The 22,165-nt window shown below is 33.6% G+C and overlaps 1 protein-coding gene across 1 annotated transcript in view; it reads left to right on the top strand.

The window, feature by feature from the left end:
* The window catches only part of MALRD1 (MAM and LDL receptor class A domain containing 1), a 661,524-nt gene that overhangs the window by 83,501 nt on the left and 555,858 nt on the right, over positions 1–22,165 (top strand). Inside the window, exons 2-3 of the mRNA XM_019933374.2 lie at positions 399–596; positions 9,448–9,588. Of these exons, the coding sequence (XP_019788933.2) occupies positions 399–596; positions 9,448–9,588 (339 nt within the window). The remainder of the gene's footprint in view (positions 1–398; positions 597–9,447; positions 9,589–22,165) is intronic.

Raw genomic sequence — 22,165 nt, forward strand, 5'->3', positions numbered from 1 at the left:
TTAATATAGAACCTTTTTATGTTACTTATAACTTTATTGTAATTTTCCTCCCATTTATGTGCCTGCCCTTTAGTAGTTAATGCTATGTCCTGAAAGAAAAATTTATCATAAGGGCTTAAATTGTTTAAACATGGTATACATAGGGCAATAAACATCTGTGCTTAGCTAGATAGAGAAATGGTGCAATTGTTCAAGTTAAATATTTTCTAAAGACACTCCCCTGAAAGAGTAAATGAACTGCCTTGGACTCATTTGTTAAGAGTTGCGGATAGTTACCAGCACTTTCAGTCATAAGAGGCAAATCTGGAAATCAAAAAATAGAGAAAAGAGAAAGAATGTTTTTAATTATGAACCCACCCGTTACAACGGCCTGATCTCTAAGAAGACCTATCAAACAGTGCTCCTCTGCCTGGCCAGAATGTTAGCTTTCCTGAAGAATGAAGCTTTTGGTATCCTTTGGATTTCCTGCGTTTTCACCTCTGTACTGGTTCAGCAAGGAATGGAAGCCTTTCAGTGTGACAATGGGGTCTCCTTGCCTCCTGACAATGTGTGTGACTTCACAGATCAGTGTGGCGACATGAGCGATGAACAACAATGTAAGTTCCCTTCCTCTCCCTCCTCCAAGTCCTGTCCACCTTTAGTCCAGAGGCTGCTGAGCCGCCTGGGAAGGCTAAGACACCTGGCCCTGCACGGATCCCATTTATATGCGCTTAGAGTCAGTCAGAAACTAAAATACTCTTTTTAAGAAAGAGACAGATCCACAAATAAAAATGACTCTAATTAAATGGTATCAAATTGCTAAGATTCTAACTAAATGGGATGTATTTTGAATCAGTTTTACCGATTATAAAGAAGGAGTGAAATGTAGAAAGGTAGCTTTTAATGGTATATCAGTGAAACAAGATTTGAAAGAAGCTTGTGACTGCAGTTTTAAAATGCTGTGATGGAAATTATGAGCTTAAGTTTGAGTTCAGTATGGGAATATTGGAAATGAAGTTTAGGTTGGGTGAGAAGATTTTATTTTTGCTTATAGGACACTACCACCAAGTGAGTTGGTACCTCTCATACACAGAGCATAAATGACTTATATCCTTTGATTCTAAGGCAGAGGAAAGAGTGCAAGCATCAGAGAGTGCAGGGCCTAGACTTGGATCCTGGGTAAACCATCTACTAATTGTGTGATTTTGAACCTCCAGTTTATTATAAGAGGTCATAAAGTGAGATAAACTGATCTCACTGGCAGGAAAATACTCCAGGTATAACATTAATAAAAGTTCACCAAGGGAAGATATGGGTAGAGACATGCATGTTTCTGTAGTTTCTATTATCAGTATCACATCCTGAAAGAAGACTGCATTTCATCAATGGAACTAGCGCCCTTCCTACAGTCACCTTTCATAAAAAACATTATCATACAATTAAATAGGTTCATTCATGTTGATTTTTAGTAACTATTGAGTCAATTATTTGGAGGCACTAAGTCTAGTATTTTAGAGCAATATGCTCAAACGTATTTTCTACTTTTTATTCAGATACTATATTAATTACTGTTTACAGAATTCTTCATTTTTTTCTCTTACATAAGGTTCTACATGTTTGATTTTACCATTGTTGGAATTCTATTCAAATATTCAGTCGTTATTACTTTAAAACAAGAGGAGTGATTACTGAATAATTTCTTCTCTTTAGAAGGAAACAGGTGGAAGATTTTTCTCCCATAGTTTGGGAATTGTGATGGTGCTGTTTGATTGCACTTTGTGTTTAACAATTCCTAAGACGGGGATTCATTTTATATTTGTCCCATTTCCCCAGAGACGCTACATGTGGATGTGCTGTCCTTTCTCTGGCCTGTCTGGGGAAAGCCCTTGCTGTTCTTTGGTGAGCAGCTAAGATGAACCACTCGGTTGGTTTGACAAGAAATGCAAAGTCCCTTCCATCACTAATCCCTCTGAAGCTTCCTTTCTGCGTGGTTGCTGTGATAACATGCGTAGTCCTGCTTCAGGGAAGAGGTTAATGCGAAAGAAGGGGAAGCCGCCCAGTGGGCAAGGTCTCAGCTACATGAAAGATACTAATAAGCCCAGCCTTAGAGGAGAGTGAAGGAACAGATTTGTCAAATAAACAAATTTCATTTTAAATGTTACACTGGGAGGTCACCTTTTGGCTCTTTCGCTTTTCATTTCTGAGAAGTTTCCACTTTGGTATTTTATTTAAAATGGGATAACCTGTAGATAAAATTGAGAATCACTTTAAAGCGTGAGTTTCTTTTGTACACCCACTAGGGGGAAAATATTGTGGAGGAATAATGATGGCCAAGCAGTTTTTCTCTTGAAAATTTGTGATGCTAAAAATATAGACAAGATTTTTTGTTCTTACTGAAGCTGACTTTATAATGATGTTTCAGTAGTCACATTTCGGGAAAAAAATTAATCTGTGACCCTCTTTAAAGTACAAATGGTGTGAGCTTTAAAGAAATAGATTAATATGTTGACTTTTTAAAATGAAATTGGCATAGTTGAAGTTGAAATTTGGATGCAACTGATTCTATTAATAGTGTTTTTGAAAATTTTTTAATTTTACATGATGGACCTGTTTTTCAGAATACTTGAACCTATTATTTTAACTCAGTATTTTTTAAAGATATTAGATTTAAAAAGACTAAATCTTCACAATGAAATAAATTCTATTTATACACAATATTGAACACAATAAATCGTGAGCAAGAAAAATAATTTTTAGGTGTAACAACTATTTGGTTCTAATGTTGACAAGAATCTCTCTTTATTAGAATTTATTAATATCCTGAGCCAGGAAAGTACATGTTGTGGTACTGATCTGGGTATTTTTAAAAAATTATGTTTCTAGTGTTTCAATGTCTGCTTCTACGCAGAACCCCATTGCCTGGTCTTCCTCATTCTATTAAGCACAGCAATAATTTAGTTTCTCTTCTAGTAATTGTTCAGAATTATTTGATATATAAAGGCTTTACTCTGTTTTAATTTTACTCAACAGTAAAACAGTAATATTACTTATGTTGCTATTCAGGTCCAAGTCAACCATAAGACTATAAACTGTACTGTTGATACAGTGTTACAATGTTGAGATATATCCCCTGCAGTGGGTTCCCACCATTGGAATATTACCAGAAAATACTCCAGTATTTTCTCAGAAATTACTCCAGTAATTAGATAATTACTGTAGCATACCTGAAGTTAGTATTAACATGAACTGTTCCATACATTTACTTTTAGAGCTAAAATTACTGTGACTCAAAATGGAAAAATATATTCAGTTAAATAATTTCTCCCCTACGTACATGTCTTGCTTAAGAACATTTCCATTTGGTCTATTTTTAATACTTTGATTTGATGAAATATATCATAAAGTTTTGAAGTATTACCTAACTTCTTTTGCAAACTTTTTTGGATTTAGGAATAATAATTTTTTCAAAAGGTCTTTACTTCATATAAATCTAAATTTGTATGTGAAATGTGTGAAAATTACATTAGAGGTGCATTCTGAAAATCTGAGAGGTGGTAGTGTTTAATCAGATGATAGTAAGTACATTGTTTCTTCAGTAGGATGACATAAATGTCAACTACTTTTAAAAGTAGTTGTAGAAGTTCATTAAAATACTTGAAGATAAGCATTAATAGAGTGAAATGTGAGATTTCATGTGCAATATTTATCTTACCACTACATTGGATGCAAAATGTTTTAAACATATTTTTTATTAATCAACTAAAACTCCTATTCATCATAGCAAAATGTCTCAGTTTGGGCTATTATAACAAATTCTGTGAAATTTACTAATCTTGAAACAGTGTTATAGTTAAAATATGGTTTGGAAATCTTTTTCTCATGTGACAATGATGGTATCTATGTCAAATTCTTGCCAAAGATGTGCTCAATGGTTTGAGATTAAAGGCAACTATATGGCAAGATTCCAACTTAAGTAATATTAGATAATTCTGGTGTGAGCTATGGAAGTTGTAATTCCATATGCTATCACATACCTTTCTGATTTACAGTTTTTCCTGTTTTTGTTTCAATGAAACTAATAAAATTAGTTCAGTGTGAAAGATAAACATTTCCCTGATAAAAATTAATTAATGGTTTCACATTGCCAGGCCAAATAATAGCACTCTTTCATGGAAATCTACTTTTGAGAATAAATTTTACTTTCATTTAATTGGACTATTTTGAATTTATTTCATCCTTTGCAGGAACTGGCCATTAATTTTTACATTAAATGAGAGTAAGGGAGGTAATTCTTTGTACAAATGTTTTTATATGCTATCTACAAGAAGGAAATCATTTTCTAAACAGTAAAATGTATGTAAAATTTTGTAACTATGTAATAAATAGCTTCCTCAAGAAGGGAAGGAGATAAAAGCACTTAGCAATCTTGGAATAGAAAGAAATTACCTTAACACGCAAATGGCTGTATATGAGAAACCCACAACTAACGTCATACTCAACGGTAACAGACCGAAAGCCCTCTTTCATCACTTCTGTCAACATAGTACTGGAAGTCCAAGCCAGAGCAAGTAGATAAGAAAAAGAAATAAAAGAAATTCAGACTGGAAATGAACAAGTCAGATTATCTCTGTTCACAGAAAATGTGATCCTAAATGTAGAAAACTCCAAAAGTCTATGAAAAGAATGTCAGAACAAAGAAACAAATTAAGCAAAGTTGCAGGATTCAAAATCAACACACAAAAATCAGTTGCATTTCTGTGCACTAATGATGAACAATCTAAAAAGGAAATAAAACAAAGTCCATTCATAATAGCCTCAAGCAATATAAAATACTCAGGACTAAACATAACCAAGGTTATGAAAACAAAAAATTGTTGCTGGAAGAAATTAAAGAAGATGCAAATAAATGGAAAGACACCTCATGTTCATGGGTTGGAAGAATTAATATTGTTTAGATGTCAGTAGTACCCAAAGTGATCTATAGATTCAAAGTAATCCCTCTCAAAATCCCAAGAATATTTTTTGCAGAAATAGTAAAATTCATCCTAGAATGCATATGGAATCTTAAGGGACCCTAAATATCCAAAACAATCTTGAAAAAGAACCATCTTATAGCCCTCACACTTAATGATTTCAAAACTTACTACAAAGCTACAGTAATTAAGAATATGGAATTGGCATAAAGACAGACACATAGGCCAATGAAATACAATAGAGAGCCTAGAAATTAGCTGTCTCATAGATGGTCAGATGATTTTTGACAAGGGTGCCAAGACCATTCAATGGGGAAAGAATAGTCTTTTCAACAGTGTGGTAAAAACTGGACATCTATATGCAAAAAGATTAAATTTGGACCCCTACCTTACAGCATATCCAAAATTTACTCAAAATAGGTTAAAGACCTAAATGTAAGAGCTAGAACTATAAAACTCTTAGAAGAAAACACAGGGGAAAAGCCTCATAACATTGGATTTGGCAATGATTTTTTGGCAATCACAGGCCACAAAGAAAAACTAGATAAATTACAGCTCATCAAAATGAAAAACTTCTGTGTATCAAAGGACACTATCAGAATGAGAAGTCAATCCATGGAATGGAAGAAAATGTTTTCAAACGATATATCTAAGACATTGACATGCAGAATAAATAAAGAACTCGTACAATTCAACAACAAAAAACAAGCAATGAACAAAGGGCCTGAATGGCCACTTCTCTAGAGAAGATATCCAGATGTCCAATAAGCACATGAAAAGATGTTCAATATCATTGATCATTTGGAAAATGCAAGTCAAAACCACAATGAGATACCACCTCACATCTATTGGGATGGCTATTATAAACAAACAAACAAAACCCAAGAAAATAACAAGTATTGGCAAAGATGTTGAGAAATTGGAACACTTGTGCATTGGTGGTGGGAATGTAAAGCCTTTTTGCTTCTGTGGAAATGGTATGGCAATTCCATTCAATATTAGAAATAGAATTACTGTATAATACAGCCATTCAAATCTGGAGACATATCAAAAAGAAATGAAAAAAGGGACTCCAACAGATTTTTGTACACCCATGTTGATAACAACCTTATTCCCGATAGCCAAAAAGTGGAAGCAACCCAAGTATCCTCCAGCAGGTGAATGCATACATAAAATATGGTAGATACATAAGTGGAATATTACTCAGCTTTAAAAGGAAGGAGATTCTGACACATGCTACAACATGGCTGAACCCTGAGGACAATTATACTAAGTGAAATAAACCAATCACAAAAGGACAAATATTGCATGATTCCACTTACATGAGGTACCTGGAGTAGTCAAATTTTTAGACAGAAAGTAGAATGGTGGTTCCGAGGGGCTGAGGGGAGGGAGGAATGAAAAGTTTCAGCTGGGGAAAATGAAACAGTTGTGGACTTGGATGGTAGTGATGGTTGCATATCAATGTGAATTACTGTTTTTATCACAGAACTATATACGTGAAATGGTTAAAATGATGCATTTTATATTTTGGCACAGTTTTCCAAGAAAAGCAGGATTTAACATTAGGAAAGTCTACAACTGTGCCTCATAGAACTTTCAGGAGGAAAAGAAACGTGCAATATTAATACAGGCCCAGGCAAAATTGTGAAATAAATGGCTTGCTTTTAATACCTTCTACCTCTCCTTTTTAGAGTTCTCCTAACTCTTACAGTTTCCCTGTCTTCTAAGAACTTTATATTGTGATGATCTACTCATACTAAGTTAATCCCGAGTTCTGCATCAATTTCTTCACCACTACCACTATTAAAATTTTTTTCTATTCCTTACCATTTTCTCAGAAGCATGCCCTATGTTAACTATCACTTGAGGATATAGTTTAATATTTTTCTTCACTTATGGTGTTAATGATTGAATCCACGAATGGCTCTGCAGTAAAATTTTAATGAGAGAATCTGGCATGGTGGAAGCCAATTCAGAAGATAATTGGGTCTTCCAAGCAACCTCAAAGCACAACATGGAGATACCCTCTCTTTTTCACTGCAGTATGCTGGACCTGTGGGATCACAAAATTAAAAACAAAATGATGAGTTGCTCAAGTTCAAAAAGCCGAGGAACATGGATTCTCCTAAGTTCCTGCATCTCATTCCTCCCATTCCATGTGTTGTCCAACTGCAGCATTGCTGTGGTAGGAGGAGAATCTCCACGCAGACACACTTTAGTATAGGAAGTACTATCAGATTTGAATGTAGATGTGTGGGATATGAGATTGTAAAAGGCAAATCAACCACAATTCAGGAAAAATTGTTCAAATGGTTTAAAATACACAATTCTCTACTGGGAGGAAAATGAATACTTAGAAAATTTTCTGATGCATTTTTGCATAATCTGGCAGTTATGAGAAGTTCATGATTGCTTTTTTAATAACAATTAGTTGAAAAATGTATGCTCATTAGATTCATTTTGTAACAAAAGGAACCCCTGTTGAGACTATTCAGAAATAAAAATGTTTCGTTTAGCTATTTTTCTAGTTCTAACACTTCCAGAATACATCATCATCATCCTTGTTTATTAAAGAGAACAAAGAACATTGGAAACAGACATCAACTAAGTAATTGTAATGCAAGGTAATTTCTTGGTATTTGAAAACTGTTTGACACCTATGTGAGTGTGTGTGTACATTTCATACACATAATTGCTGAAATATGGTGATAAAAAGTTTAGAATATTTTGTAATCACAAGTAGATCATTGGAAAAAATGCTGGGACTAAAAGAGACTTGAAAACATACATACCTATGAAGATACACATGCATAACTAGTTGAATGACATGCACATTCATATACAAATAACTATAATTGAGTTCATTTTCTGTTTAACCAGCTGCCCTGGACCACTAGGGGTCCATGAGGTAATGATTGGGATATTCTGAATATTCTAAATATTTCAAAGGCCTTAAGGCAATTGTAAATTTAAGCACGGTATGATTCACAGACTAATCAAGTTTCTCAGCTTTTAGATAGAATGACATGAATTCTGCCTGGAAATACTGGTTTCCTCAGTATTAGAAACGCTGACAGGCCTCTAATTCTAGAGGTAAAAGTGGGTTAGTGGCTTAACAATGAGACCTTGGAACAGAGCTTTAAGAATTCAGGTTCTGGAGTCAAAAAAGACCTGGTTCCGATCTTGGCCCCAACGTTCACTGGCTGCCTGCTTCGTAAGGTTTTTTTGAGGAGTAAATAAACTACCGCGGTTAGAATGCCTAGCACTGATCTCCCTCAGTAAATCGTGGCTATGAAGATACCTGTTAACATTACAGAATACAGCTGCTTTGTAAAATCTTTCAAAATAAGGAATCTAGGACTGAAAATAATAAAATAGACCATTGGTAATAAAGCAGGTTTAGATAATGTTTAAAAGTGTAGTTTCTAATTCAGCTTTCAGTACTCACATGGATGTTCTCAAGGATATGCACCAGATGTATTATTACTAAGTAATATTTTTCCGAAATGTGACTTAAAAATTATGTTTTTGTGACTGGGTTGCCAGGCACTGTCTATCTATTCATCAGAATAACCACTGTGGCTGATGCAACCAGTTAGCACAAGAACAAGCTTGTCAAAGGAACATCTCCAGTTACTAAGAGCTACAACCCAGGGACGGTATGGTTGCCATTGAATTAATTTGTTTTTTTAGAGAGTGACATTTACAGATGGTGGATAATGGAATAAAGCCCCCCTTGAGGGGTTATTGTGAGCAACCAAGTGTCCAGGTTTTTCTCCCTCTCCCAAGCCTCTTGGATCACTTATACCAAGAGAAAAAGAAAAGAAAAAAAAAAAGCCAGAAAATGCCTTGTTGTGATTAAAAACACCAGGGATTTCAAGAACATTGAGATTCAACAGGGAGGTGCTATGCTTAATTCCAGGGTTCCGTCGCAGCCACGATGGCTGAATTTGTATCAGAGGGTCCTCTCTGAAATGGTCTGCCCAAACCTGAAATTCTGATATGGCTGGAACATTAAGGTGGATGTGAAGATGTAACCTTAATAATAATGCCTCATATTTTGTGGTGCCTAAGAGTTGTATTTATATATATATATTATGTCATAAGATTCTCACAGCAGTCATTTGAGGGAGAAAGGGCAGCATGCCATTATTTCAATTTCATAGGTGAAGAAAATGGCTTGGTGTGGTTAAGTGGTTTAGCAAGGCCCTCAGTTAATAAGAGACAAAATCAAGATTAGGTCCTCAGTCTTCTGACCTCATGAGTGGCATTCTTTCTGTATGACCACACTGGTTTTTAATATGTGGTGATTTATTTGAATGTCATATGCAAAAAAGCTTTGCATTGATGAAGTAGACTTAAATTGTGAGAAATTATCCTGATGTTAATCTCTTTGTAATTTGTTCCTAAGGTTTCTTTTTCACCTATTGTTTTATTTCTTAAAAAGCCACATGTGGGGTTGTGAAAGTGGATTTCTTTTTTCTCCCATTAGGCTCAAACTATGAAAGATGTGATTTTGAGGATGGACTCTGTAGTATGATGCAAGATCAGAGTCTGCGACTTGGCTGGGCAAAGAGGAGTGGGATAACTGGCCCATCACCTCCATTTCATGACCACAACGGTGATATGTCTGGTAAGTGCTTTGAACTTTTTTTTTTTTTTGGTCAAGTGGTTGGTAAGGACAGTAGAATCAGAGCTGATGGTTAGATATTAAGGATGATGATGTCTAATTTTATACATTCTTTAACTATATTCAAGATATTTATGATTCTAAAATGTCAGATACTTATAATTGGGTTCCTAGGACCTCAAAGGTCTATCTAGATAATAATTGGGATTTTCTAGCTATTTTGACTCTGTAAGGAAACTGTGAAATTTAAGCATAGTACTCCATAGATTAATTTGTCAAATATCTTTGCTTTTGTTTAGACTGATTTTAGCTTTCTCTAGTAATACTTGAATTCTTCGGCTGACTAGAAAGCTCTGATGGGAGTTCTGGAGCCAGACATTTATTCATTTCTTTAGTTGTTAACTAATGAAGTTCATTCACTTGCCATTTTATACCAGGTGATTAAGATATTTTAGTAAAGCAAAAACTGACTCTGTGCCTGCCTTCACCTGATGGCCTTACACATGGTATGAAAAGAGGTAATCTTTTGCCTGGTATAACTAATTGAAGGCTGGTGATTTTTTAATAAAATTCATACTTCTCTCAAATAAATACAAGTAAATGTTAAATATGAGTATTCCCTAGAGACAATTTAAAGTGATTAGATGTTAGTGGTTTGGAAATGTTTACATAAATACTATACATGTGGTTAGAATGCTGGTGCTGTCACTAGCTATATAATCTTGAGCAATTTACTTTGTTAAACCTTGGTTTTCTCAACTCTAAAATCTATCATAAGATAGGATTTGAGAGCTAAGTAAGATATTGTAAGTAGAGCTTGTCATAAAATACCTGATAAAAGTTGATGTTTAGTACATTTCTGAATAATTTTGGTGTTCCTAATTTTAACTCTTATGTAAGTAAAATGGAGTTTATTGTCCTTGGCTTTGATGACAAAAATAAGTTTTAAAAAAGAGTGTTTAACAATTGTTAGGAATAAGCCAACTTTATCACTAAAAATAAAAACGGGGGGAGCCAGACTTCACAAACAGGACCGACTCACTGCAATTACATGAAACATTTATTATGGATACAGTTGTGTTAGATGATGATATTAAATCTGGTTCCCAAATTTTAGCCATTGTAATTCCATTTCCCTTTTAGAACCTCCTCACTGTTTTTTTCCTTTTACTTAGAGGAAGATTTTTCACAGTATACAGCTACTTACCTTAGTCTCCATCATGGGCAGCATACTTGATATTTTCTTTTTATGTTATATGTGGCTCTGATTCTCTTCTTCTTGCCACCTCGTCTTGAAGTTAGACAACATCAGGGTCTCCACCCCTTTTCTTTTCTCCTCCATTTCCTCCCTCTTTCTTTCTTCCTTCTCTTTTCTTATTTTGCCATTTGATAGCCTAGTAAAGAGATAAAATGGGATCAATTCACATCAAAATTGAAATGTTATATAGGCAGACACTATCTTAGCTATATCGCTTGGTTTAATTTAAGATCTCTGGAATCAGACTGGTTGTGTTTGAACACTGGCCCTGCTAACCTGCTAGCTGTGTGGTCTCAGTTTCCTCATCTGTAAAATGGAAATAATAATAATACTATAAGCCTCATAGGGAAAGAGGGGCAAAATGTTGCCTAGCATAATAATTGAAGGCTAGTGGTTTTAATAATAGTGATGCATCTCTTATAACTACAATTAAATGTTAAAATATGAGTATTTCCCTAGAGACTGCTTTAAATAAGCAAATGTTTTGCCTTCAGATACAAGGTGCTTGAAAATGTTTATGGAAAAAGTAGTCATGCTGGAATCTTGTCTCCATTCAACAATCCTTATTTCATGAGTAGTAATAAAATTTTTGATTAACTTACACTTGAAATAATTTGTCAGTGCTCCAGATTAATATCTTTCATCATGTAATCAATGCCTTGAGAAGTTTTCAGAGCTAAGTTTGAAAATCTATTAGAACATTAAAAACATCACTGTGTCAATATTTGAAGTCTACTAAAGCTTGAGGCAAAGTGATTAAGATGTAGTATTGATTTTTAAAAGTGTATAACATTGTAATTAGATAAAATAGTATCATTACACAAATTCAAATATATCTTTGCAATGATAGTAAAACTTTTTAAAAGAATGGAATATAATCGTTTTTCTTATAAGAATATAAAAGTTTTTCTTATAACATAAAATATGAGTTTTTCTTAATTCTTATAAAAATAGTTTTAAATAATTCTAGAATTCAGCTCATGGTAAAGGTGATACGTGAGGTTTTTAAAATATATAGTTCTCTGTAAACCTAAACTGTATAGGTTATCAAAGATAAAAGAACATTATTTGAAAAGTTAATATTTCCTTTTATACCACAGATTATTTTTCTTATTTGGGTATTTAAAATTAGGTTTAAATGGGATTATGAGAACTTTTGTTATTTTAACCAATTGCTAAATTGGGTCTAAAACCCATATATTATATTATGAAACACACACACTATTAAACAGCATCCAGTGTTTTTATTTTGTTCTAGGGAGGTATGGTGATCATAGTCTAGGACTGGAGGTCCTTTGCTATCCTCCACAGACACACCTGTAGGACCCATTTCTGCGGCATTTCTTTGGTCCTGTGGGATTGCTGGGCAGCACATAATAGCTTTGAAAGTTTCATCTACACTGTGTTTCTTAATTTATGGCCGTATTAGCTCTATTTTGCCTAGTAAGCTATGAACAGGATCTGTGAACCCACTTATTTTTTTATTTGTATGTTCCCCCAACAAGAGTTTATTATAAAAATTTTCAAGAATGGGAAGAAGTTTGAAAAAGCTTACTGTGACTAACCATATACCTACCACTTAGGTTATATAATTAAAATTACTATTCTATGTTTGTTTTATCAGTATCTATCCATCCACCCAACCCTTTCTCCATCCATCAATCTGTCATATTTTCTATGCATTCAGAGAAAGTTGCAGGAATAACTTTACCGCAAATACGGCAACATGGTATCATTAACTAGACGCAGAGATCAACAAACCATGTCCTGTGGGTCATTTTCCTATTTTTGTAAATACAGTTCTAGTGGAACACAGCCATGCCCATTCATTCACAAATTGTCTGTGGCTGCTTTTGTACTACAGTCTTGGAGTTGAGTGGTTGTGACAGTGACCGTATGTCGACAAAGCCTAAACTATTTGGTCCTTTAAGAAAAAGTTCGTCCTTGTGCTGGAGTTAGGTATTCATTACAGTTCTTTGTTTTTCCCTTTGAAGTAAAACTTACGTTATATGAAAATACCAGTTTAAGTGTATCAATACTATTGGATAAGTTCTGACAAATGCATTCACCTGTGCAACTCAAACCCCTAACAAAATGTGAAACATTACTGTCATACCACAGAGTCCCCTCAGGTCTCTTCCTAGTCAATCCTTGCTCCCATCCTCTGCTCTCAAAATAATCACTGCTTTAATCCTTTTTCCTCCTCCGTAGATTAGTTTTGCCTATTCTAGAACTTCATTTAAATGAACTTGTGCATTGTATGCCCTTTTGTGTAAGACTTTTCTCACTTTGCTCTCAGATTCATCCAGGTTGTAGCATGTAACATGAGTTCTTTCCTTCTTATTGCTGAGCAGTTTGCAATTGAGTAAGTTTATTCGTCAGATCTCCTATTGATGGACACCTGTGTTTTTTTCCTGTTTTGGGCTATTATAAATACAACTGCTACGAATATTTTTGTACAAGTCATTGTGAATATGTTTTTAACTCTCTTTGGTAAATACCTAGAACTGAAATGCTGCATCAATGGATGTTTACTTTTATGAGGACTGCCAGAGCTTTTACTAAGGTAGCTGTACAATTTCACACTCCTACCAACAATCTATGAGACTTCTTGTTGTTCTGCCCCTTTGTTAATATTTTCTATTTAGTGGTTTCATTTTGATCATTCTGCTAGGTATGTGGTGGTATCTCACCACGGTTTGAATTTGAATTTTCCTGATGGCTGATGATATTGGTCTCTTTTGCATGAGCTTATTGGCTATTAATATATCTTCTTTTGTAAATTTTCTGCTCACATATTTTGCTTAATTTTTATTGGGCTACTTGTTTTTTATGAATGAGTTGTAATTTTTAAAATAGGCTCTAATTTTGGAGTACATTCACGGCAAAATTGAATAGACCTCACAGGTTTCCTGTACACCCCATGCTCCCACATACACACAGCCTCCCCCCACTACAAAACTTCCTCACCAGAGTGGTACATATGTTACAATCAATGAACCTACATGGACACATAATTTTCACGCAACGTCCGTAGTTTATATTAGGGTTCACTCTTGGCGTTGTACACTCTATGGATTTGGACAAATGTATAATGACATGTATTGATATGCATTTAAGTTTCATCCATGTCTTTTCATGGCTTGATAGATCATTTCTTTTTAGTGGTGAATAATATTCCACTGTCTGGATGTACCGTAGTTTACCCATTCACCTGCTGAAGGGCATCTTGGTTGTTTCCACATTTTGGCAATTATGAATAAAGCTACCGTAAACATCCAGCCGCTGGTTTTTGTGTGCACGTAAGTTTTCAACTCCTCTGTATAAATACCAAGGAACATGACTGCTTGATTCTATGGTGAGGGTATGCTTAGTTTTATAAGAAACTGCCCGTCTTCTAAAGTGGCTGTACCATTTTGCATTCCCATCAGCAATGAATGAGAGTTCCTTGTACCAGTTTTTATGTATCTTGGCTTCCCATTCTTTCTAAGATTTATGCTTACAAATATTTTCTCCAAGTCTGTGGAATGTATATTAATCTTCTTATTGATATTTTTAATGAGAAGTCTTTAATTTTATGAAATCCATTTTTTCTATTTATACTGTGTCAAATTTGTTGGCATGAAGTTGTTAAGAGTCAGTTATCCTTTCAGTGTCTATAGAATGTATAGCAACAACCCCCCTTATTCCTGCTGTTGATTATTTGTGTTTGATCTCCTCTCTTCTTCTCTTCTCTTCTACCTAGGATTTTCCTTTTATTTATTTTTCTTTTTTTTCTTATTTCCTGAAGTGGAAATTTTGGTTCACCAGTTTTGATATATATTATTCAGTTAAAACATTTTCTAATTTCCTTTGTAACTTATTCTTTGGTCCATGGATTATTTAGAAGTGTGTTGTTGAATTTCCAAATATTATGTTTGTGGGGTTTTGACATATTATTATTGACTTCTAATTTTAATTACCTTTTGGTTAATACATTCTTTTATTTCAATCTTTTAAAATATTTTGAGACTTAGTTTATGATACAGCATATAATCTATCTTGGTGAAAATACCAGGTGAATTAGAAAAGAATGTGTATTCTGCAATTATTGGGTATAGGGGTCTATAACTATCATTTAGGTTAAGGTGATAAAATAGTGTGCAAGTCATCTGTCTTTTCTTATGTTGTTTTTACGATATATTTTTTCCTGTTGTTTGTTTTCAACCTGTCTGTGTCTTTATACTTAAAGTGTGTCTCTGGGAGACAGCATATAGTTGAATCTTGCTTTTGTATCCATTATGATAATTCATTTCATTGGCATGTTTAATCCATTTAATTTAATGTAATAATTGGTATTGTTAGATTTAGCTCAACATTTTATTGTTTGTCTTCTGTTTGAACATTCTGGTTTTGATCCTTCTGGTCTCCTTCTCTGCCTTCTTTGGGATTATTTGAATATTTTTAAAAATCCTTTTTTAATTGGCTTTTTAGATGTATGTCTTAACATTTAATTTTGTAGTAACTCTAGGGATTATGGCATATACTCTTAACTCTTTATAATATACTTAAAATTGATATTGTAAAATATACTTACAATGTAGAAAATTTAGAAAAGCATAGGTCATTTATCCCTTTCTCATTGTCCTTTACTTTATAGTGATCCCATGTATTACGTCTATAATCTATAATATGTAAGTTATAAATCTTACAAGTCAATGCTATTTTTCTTTAAATATTATTAAAAATAAATTAAGAGAAAAATATTCTTTTATCATATACATTACTTGCAATAATCTCCATTTCTTCTGAGTTTGTCTCTAGTATCATTTCTCTTCAGCATAAAGAATTTCCTTTAGTATTTCTTGTAGTCCAGTTCTGCTGATGATAAATTGTTAGTTCTCCTTTACTGAAAATGTCTTTATTTTCCCTTTATTCTTGAAATATATTCTCATTAGATATAGAATTGTTTCATGCACATGTTTTTCTTTTAGTGCTTTAAAGATATTATTTCCCTGTCTTCTGGCCTCCCTATTCCCTGATGTGACATTCACAGTTATTAAAATGATTGTTTTGCTATATTTAATATAGCTTTGTTTTTCTTAGTGCTATCAAGATGTTTTATGTTGGTTTTAATCAATTGGCTATAACGTGCCTAGGCATGAGATTTTTGAAAGTCCTAATCAGGTTAAATAAGCTTCATGAATTTTAAATTATTTTTCCACCAATTTTGGAAAGTGTTCTCCCCTTATTTATTCAGATATATTTTTCCATCTCATTCTTTCTCTCCTCTCCTTCTTGGACTTCAATCATCATGATGTTAGACAACATGTCTAACATATTGTTATTGAGGGTCTTATATAGTTTGATTGTTTTCTCTTTTTTCACATTGAACAATTTCAATTGATTTATTTTCAAGTTCTGTGATTTTTTTCCGTGTCATCTTTAATATGCTTATAAGCCTATCTAATGATCTTTTAAAAATATCAGATATTATATAAAAATTTTCATTTAATTGCTTTTAAATTGTGTTAATTTCTCTACTAAGATCTCTTATCCTTTCATGCATTATGAGTGTATTGTCCTTCACTGAGCATCAGTATAATTGTAATTTAAAAATCCTTGTCTCCTTCATCTCAGAATTGACCTCCGTTGACTGTCTTTTCCCATGGCATGGTCGTATTTTCCTGGTCCTTTTTCTGTCAAATAATTTTGGATCATATCTATGACATTATAAATGTACTACTGTAGAGTCTCTGGATTCTGTTATATTTATTGAGAGTATTTATGATTGATTTCGTTTAAGTAGATGATTAGCTTGCTTAGACTCAAATTGAGAACTCTGTTTTGTAGTTTAGATATCAATTCAGTAGTTCAAATATCAATTCAGCTCTTTTAGCTTTAGTTACTAGAAGTGTTCCCTGCACATGCATGCTTCAGTTTTAGGTGGAGATTTGGGTAGAGTTTATTCATAGAACATGGGTCACCCCTTTTTAAGGCTCTTTTCTTTCTAGAATTCTTCCCTTTATTTATGGCGGACCTGCATGTCCTTGGCTTCTTTACCTGATTCTTCAGGCTAAGGAAATAGCAACCTTTCTATCAGTGTTTTAGCTGCAGTGGTAGCTTAACCTCAGGCCAAAGCTTTTAGGTTTTTCTTGTTTTTTTTAATATAAGCATTATATTCATCACTGGTTTTTCTAACACCAGGATGTCCTAAACTGATCTATGCTGCCCTTTCTGAAGGGCACTAGGAACCATAATCTATTTCTCAATACTTGGCAGGCTGTGTTATTTAGACAGTGACTTAGATTCTTTTATTAATAAGAAACACCAAAAGACAAAAAATAGAAAAGAGTCTCATATTCTTACTCTGTAGATCAAGTTTTTATAGCCTTTATAGTCTTAATATCCATTTATTTTGATGTTAGTGAAAAAGTAATGTTTATTTATTTTATATATTTAAAAACTTTTTATTGGGAAAATATATTATTCCACACATTGTGTATGTGTAGCTATAATAGTGAACAAGAACACAGATCTTGTCCCCAGTGAAGCTGCAATTTAGTAATGGAGACATTAACCTGAACATTAATGTTCTATTCCAGGGATCTGCATATTTTTTTTTAAAGGGCCAGATAGTAAATAATTGTGGCTTTTTAGGGTATACAGTCTGTGTCCCTGCCACTATACTGCGAAAGTTGCCATAAACAATACTTAAAGATAAAGCCTGACTATATTATAATAAAACTTTACTGATGGACACTGGAATTTATAATTCATATAACTTTCACATGTCATAAAATACTATTCTTTTGAATTTTTTTAACCATTTAAATGTGTAAAAACCCTTAGCTCTCAGGCCATGCAAAATCTGGTGGAAGGTGAGATTTGTCTGCAGGTCATAGTTTGCTGTCCCTTAGTCTGTTCAATAAACATTAATTGAGCATTTTTGCATCTGACAGTATGCAATGGGGATACATAAGTAAAGGATAAAATTCCTCCACTAACAGATAAGTTATAATCTTAATTTTAGTGGTCAGTATTCAATTCATTTTTGTAGCAAACATCGGTGAAGCTTGCTTTGATCTATACTCTGATTTTGCAAAGAAATCAGCTTCATTACACTGTTATTTAAAAATTCATCTGAATTTTCAATTATGGAGGAGATTTTATTACAGTAGTTAACCCTGTTTCTTTAAAAATAAAAATAAGAATTATGTTCATTAAGTGGGTATACAGTGTATTTTTCCACTTGTTACATTTTTAATATTGTAGTTACACTAGTTTAAAAGTAAAAATTAATTAAAGATGAAAAATTTATTATGTTTATGAAATATAATTTTATATGTTGGTATCAACTGTTAATTTCAGTTCAAAAGCTCTTATTAAGCCCAGTGTGTGTAAGGCATCATGATAAAGGCTGTGGATGTTATAAAGATTTTTAAGATACATGTTGCATATTAGAGTGTTTATGATCTCTTTGGAAAGCATTCTCAAGAATAACCCAGTTAATTTTAATACAGGGAGAAATTAGAAAAGTACTATAATATTAGTCTGAGCAGATTGCTCTGTGGCTATAGGCAAATTCTGACACTGGAAAGGAAAAGGGCATTTGAGAAAGGACTTGAAAGATGAATGATATTTCAATGGACAAGGAAGTGAAAGAAATATTTCAAACTGAAAGAACCCCATAAGGACCGTATAGAGTTACTTGGTGTGCCCAGGCAAAGATACAGCAGTCTGCTATGGCTAGAGAATACGGTCTCTGGAAATGAAGATTAGGCCAAAAGTGTATTTGGGAATGTCAGGAATTATGTCACCCAAAGGTTACAGATTTTGCTCATCAGTACCATTTCCTTCCCTCTTTTCCCATCTCTACCCAAACTCCTTCACAGCTGACAGTCCTATTACCAATAATTACCAATACTGTCCAAGCAGGCAGTGGAAATGAGAGGGTTGATGGATAATGCAACTCCTCAGCCACACCACATAATTAATTTCAAAGGCATACACATTTGGTACTTCGTAATTCTTTCTGCCTCAAGTAGTGTTTTGCAGAGAGCTTCCGTTTTTGTTTTTCTTTCCCACAAATTCTTTGATTGCCAAGTTCATGATATCAGGGTTCTTGATGTGTGCCTGCATGTGTGCATTTAAAATAAGCTACATGAGGTTTATATAATTCTTCTATAAACGTGATGCTTATTTTTTATTGGATAATATATTTGTTTATTTCCTCATTCCTTTTATTTCAAATTCAGGTAATATATCAGTCAGGGAAGCATAATTGACAACCCAGATGATTATTTGAATTAACTGATATGACGTCAACGAAATTACTCCACATAAATTAGTAGTAAACCTATCTTAAAGTAAATGATATTATTTCACTAATTAGAGCCACAAAATAATATGTGCTACAATTTCTCTGTAGACATAGAACTTTTTCCTTTATATCATTTGCTTTCCTTTTGGCAGAAATTTTATCTTTACAGGCAGGTGACTTATTTGTTAAATTTATATGAGTATTAATTCAAATTAATTCCGCCTCATACTGAATCCATACTGAACAGAAATACATAAAATAAATGTATATTGAAATAAATATGATACAAATTTCAAAGAATGTACCTTTTGAATCATAGCCAAATGGTCAGTAGACTGAGATTCTGCCAAATGAAAGTGGGCAGGGACTTTTACCAATTAAAGTGGTTGGAAAGGACTCAGAAGATTTTAGTTCTCTGCAAATGAAGTCTCGCAATTCTGATGATTAGTTATGCTGATTCAGTGTCCTACAACCGAATCAGTAAAGGGAGAACTCGTAGGAACATAACTACTTTAGGCCTCATAGATTTTGGTCAGTACCTTATAACATAGCAAATGGAACAAGGGAACCAAATTAGTGGCTACTGATTGTAGTGGGCAGAATTCTAAAGATGTCCCCCCCAAGACTCTCATCCCCTGGTTATTCAAACACTAATCTAGGTACTTCTGTCAAAGAACTTTGCAGTTGTAATTAAAGTTACCAATTAGCTGATCTTAACATGGGAAGATTATCATCGACTGTTCAAATGGGCTGATGTAATTGCATGGTTGCTTAGGACCTTCTATGTACAAGACCATGTCATTTGCAAATAGATTTTTACTTTCTGTTTCCTTTCTGGCTGCCTTTTATTTCATTTCCTTGTCTAATTGCCCACCTAGAAACTTCGGTGCAATGTTGAATGGAATTGGTGATAGCAGATATCCTTATTTCCATTAGTGGAAAACTTTTTAAACTTTTACCATCAGGTTTGATGTTAGCTGAGGGTTTTTTGTAGATGTCATTTATCAAGTAAGCATGTTCACGTCTCTAATATATGAAGTGTTTTTTATCCCAATAAAGTGTTAGACTTTGTCATATGTGTTTTCTGCATCTATTGAGATGATCATGTCATTTTGGGCCTTTATTTATATGGTGGTGGTGTTTTGTTTTTTGGTTTTTTTTTGCGGTACGCGGGCCTCTCACTGCCGCGGCCTCTCCCGTTGCTGAGCACAGGCTCTGCACGCACAGGCTCAGCGGCCATGGCTCACGGGCCCAGCCGCTCCGCGGCATGTGGGATCTTGGCGGACCGGGGCACGAACCCGTGTCCCCTGCATCGGCAGGCGGACTCTCAACCACTGCGCCACCAGGGAAGCCCTATATGGTGTTTTATAGTGATTAGTTTTCATATAGTGATTGGTTTTCATATGTTGAACCAAATTTGCATTCCTGGGGTAAATTCCGCTTGGTCATGGTGAATAATCCTTTTTGTATCTTTATGTCTTGCTTGATGAGGCTTTCCAGTATTTTGTTTAGTATTTTTACATGTATGTTAATCAGGGATATTGATCTATAATTTTCTTTTTTTTTGATATGTTTGTGACATGTTTGCCAGGTTTTGGTATCAAGGAAATAATGGCCGCACAGAATGGATTGGGAAGTCTTTCCTCTTATAATTTGTGCAAGAGTTGGTGAAGTTAGTGTTAATTCTCTAAATGTTTTATAGAATTCACTAGTTCATCCTTCTGTGACTGAGAATTTCTTTGTGGGGAGCTTTTTGGTTACTGATTCATTCTTTTGTTATCTATTCAGATTTTCTATCTCTACTAGAGTCAGTTTAGGTCCTGAATCAGTTTTTGTGTCTTGCTAGGATTTTTTTCATATTATCAAGGTTATCTAATTTGTTAGCCTGCATTTGTTGATAATGTTTCCTTATAATTCTTTTTATTTCTATAAAGTTGGTAGTTCTGACCCTTGTTTCACTATTCATTCAGTAAATTGAATTGTCTTTTTTTTTTTAATTGGTCAGGCTAGTGAAAGATTTGTCAATTTTGTTGATCTTTCCAAAAAACAACTTTTGGTTTACTTAATTTTATTCTATTGGTTGTCTATTCTCTATTTGATTTGTTTATGCTCTAATATTTACTATTTTCTTCTACTACTTGCTTTGGGTTTAGTTTGCTCTTCTTCCAGCTTTGTAAGGTGCAAGTTTAGATTGTTGATTTTAAAACTTTTTTTTTAAATTTAGTAATTTATAGCTATAAATTTATTTCTAAGCACAAATTTAACTGCATCTCATGCATTTTGATATATTGTATTTTCACAGTGCTTCAAAATGCATGAGATGCAGTTAAATTAGTTATTCATCTCAAGTATTTTCTAATTTCTCTTCTGATTTTCACCTTTGACCCATTAGGAGTGTGTTATTTAATTTCTACATATTTGCAAATTTCCTTAATTTCTTTCTGTTTCTGTTTTTCTTTCTTTCTTTCTGTTCTTGACTCAAATCACTCCATTGTAGCTGTAGAACATACTTGTATGATTAACATCCTCTTAAATATATGGAGACTTGTTTTGTGGCCTAAAATAAGGTCTTTCCTGGAGAACATTTTGTGTACATAATAGAAGCATATGCATTTTGCTGCTGTTGGATAGAGGATTCCATATGTGTCTGTTAGGTCTAACTGGTTTATAGTGTTGCTCAAGTCTTCTGTACCCGTACTGATCTTCTGTCTAATTGTTCTATTCATTCTGAAAAATGGGGTGTTGAAGTTTCCAACTATTATTGTTGAATTCTCTGTTTTCACTTTGATTCTATTAGTTTTTGTTTCTTATATTTTGGGGCTCTGTTTTTAGGTGCATATATATTTATAATTGTTATTTGATGGGTTGATTCTTTTTTCATTATAAATTGTTCTTTTATGTCTCTAATAACATTTTTATTGTGCATTAAAATATGTTTTATGAATTTCCAGCTCTCTTTTAGTTGTTTGTATATTTTTTATATTTCTTTATTTTCAACCCTTTAATTTGTAGTTGAATTG

This window comes from Tursiops truncatus, chromosome 2 (assembly GCF_011762595.2).
Source record: "Tursiops truncatus isolate mTurTru1 chromosome 2, mTurTru1.mat.Y, whole genome shotgun sequence".
NCBI lineage: Eukaryota > Metazoa > Chordata > Mammalia > Artiodactyla > Delphinidae > Tursiops > Tursiops truncatus.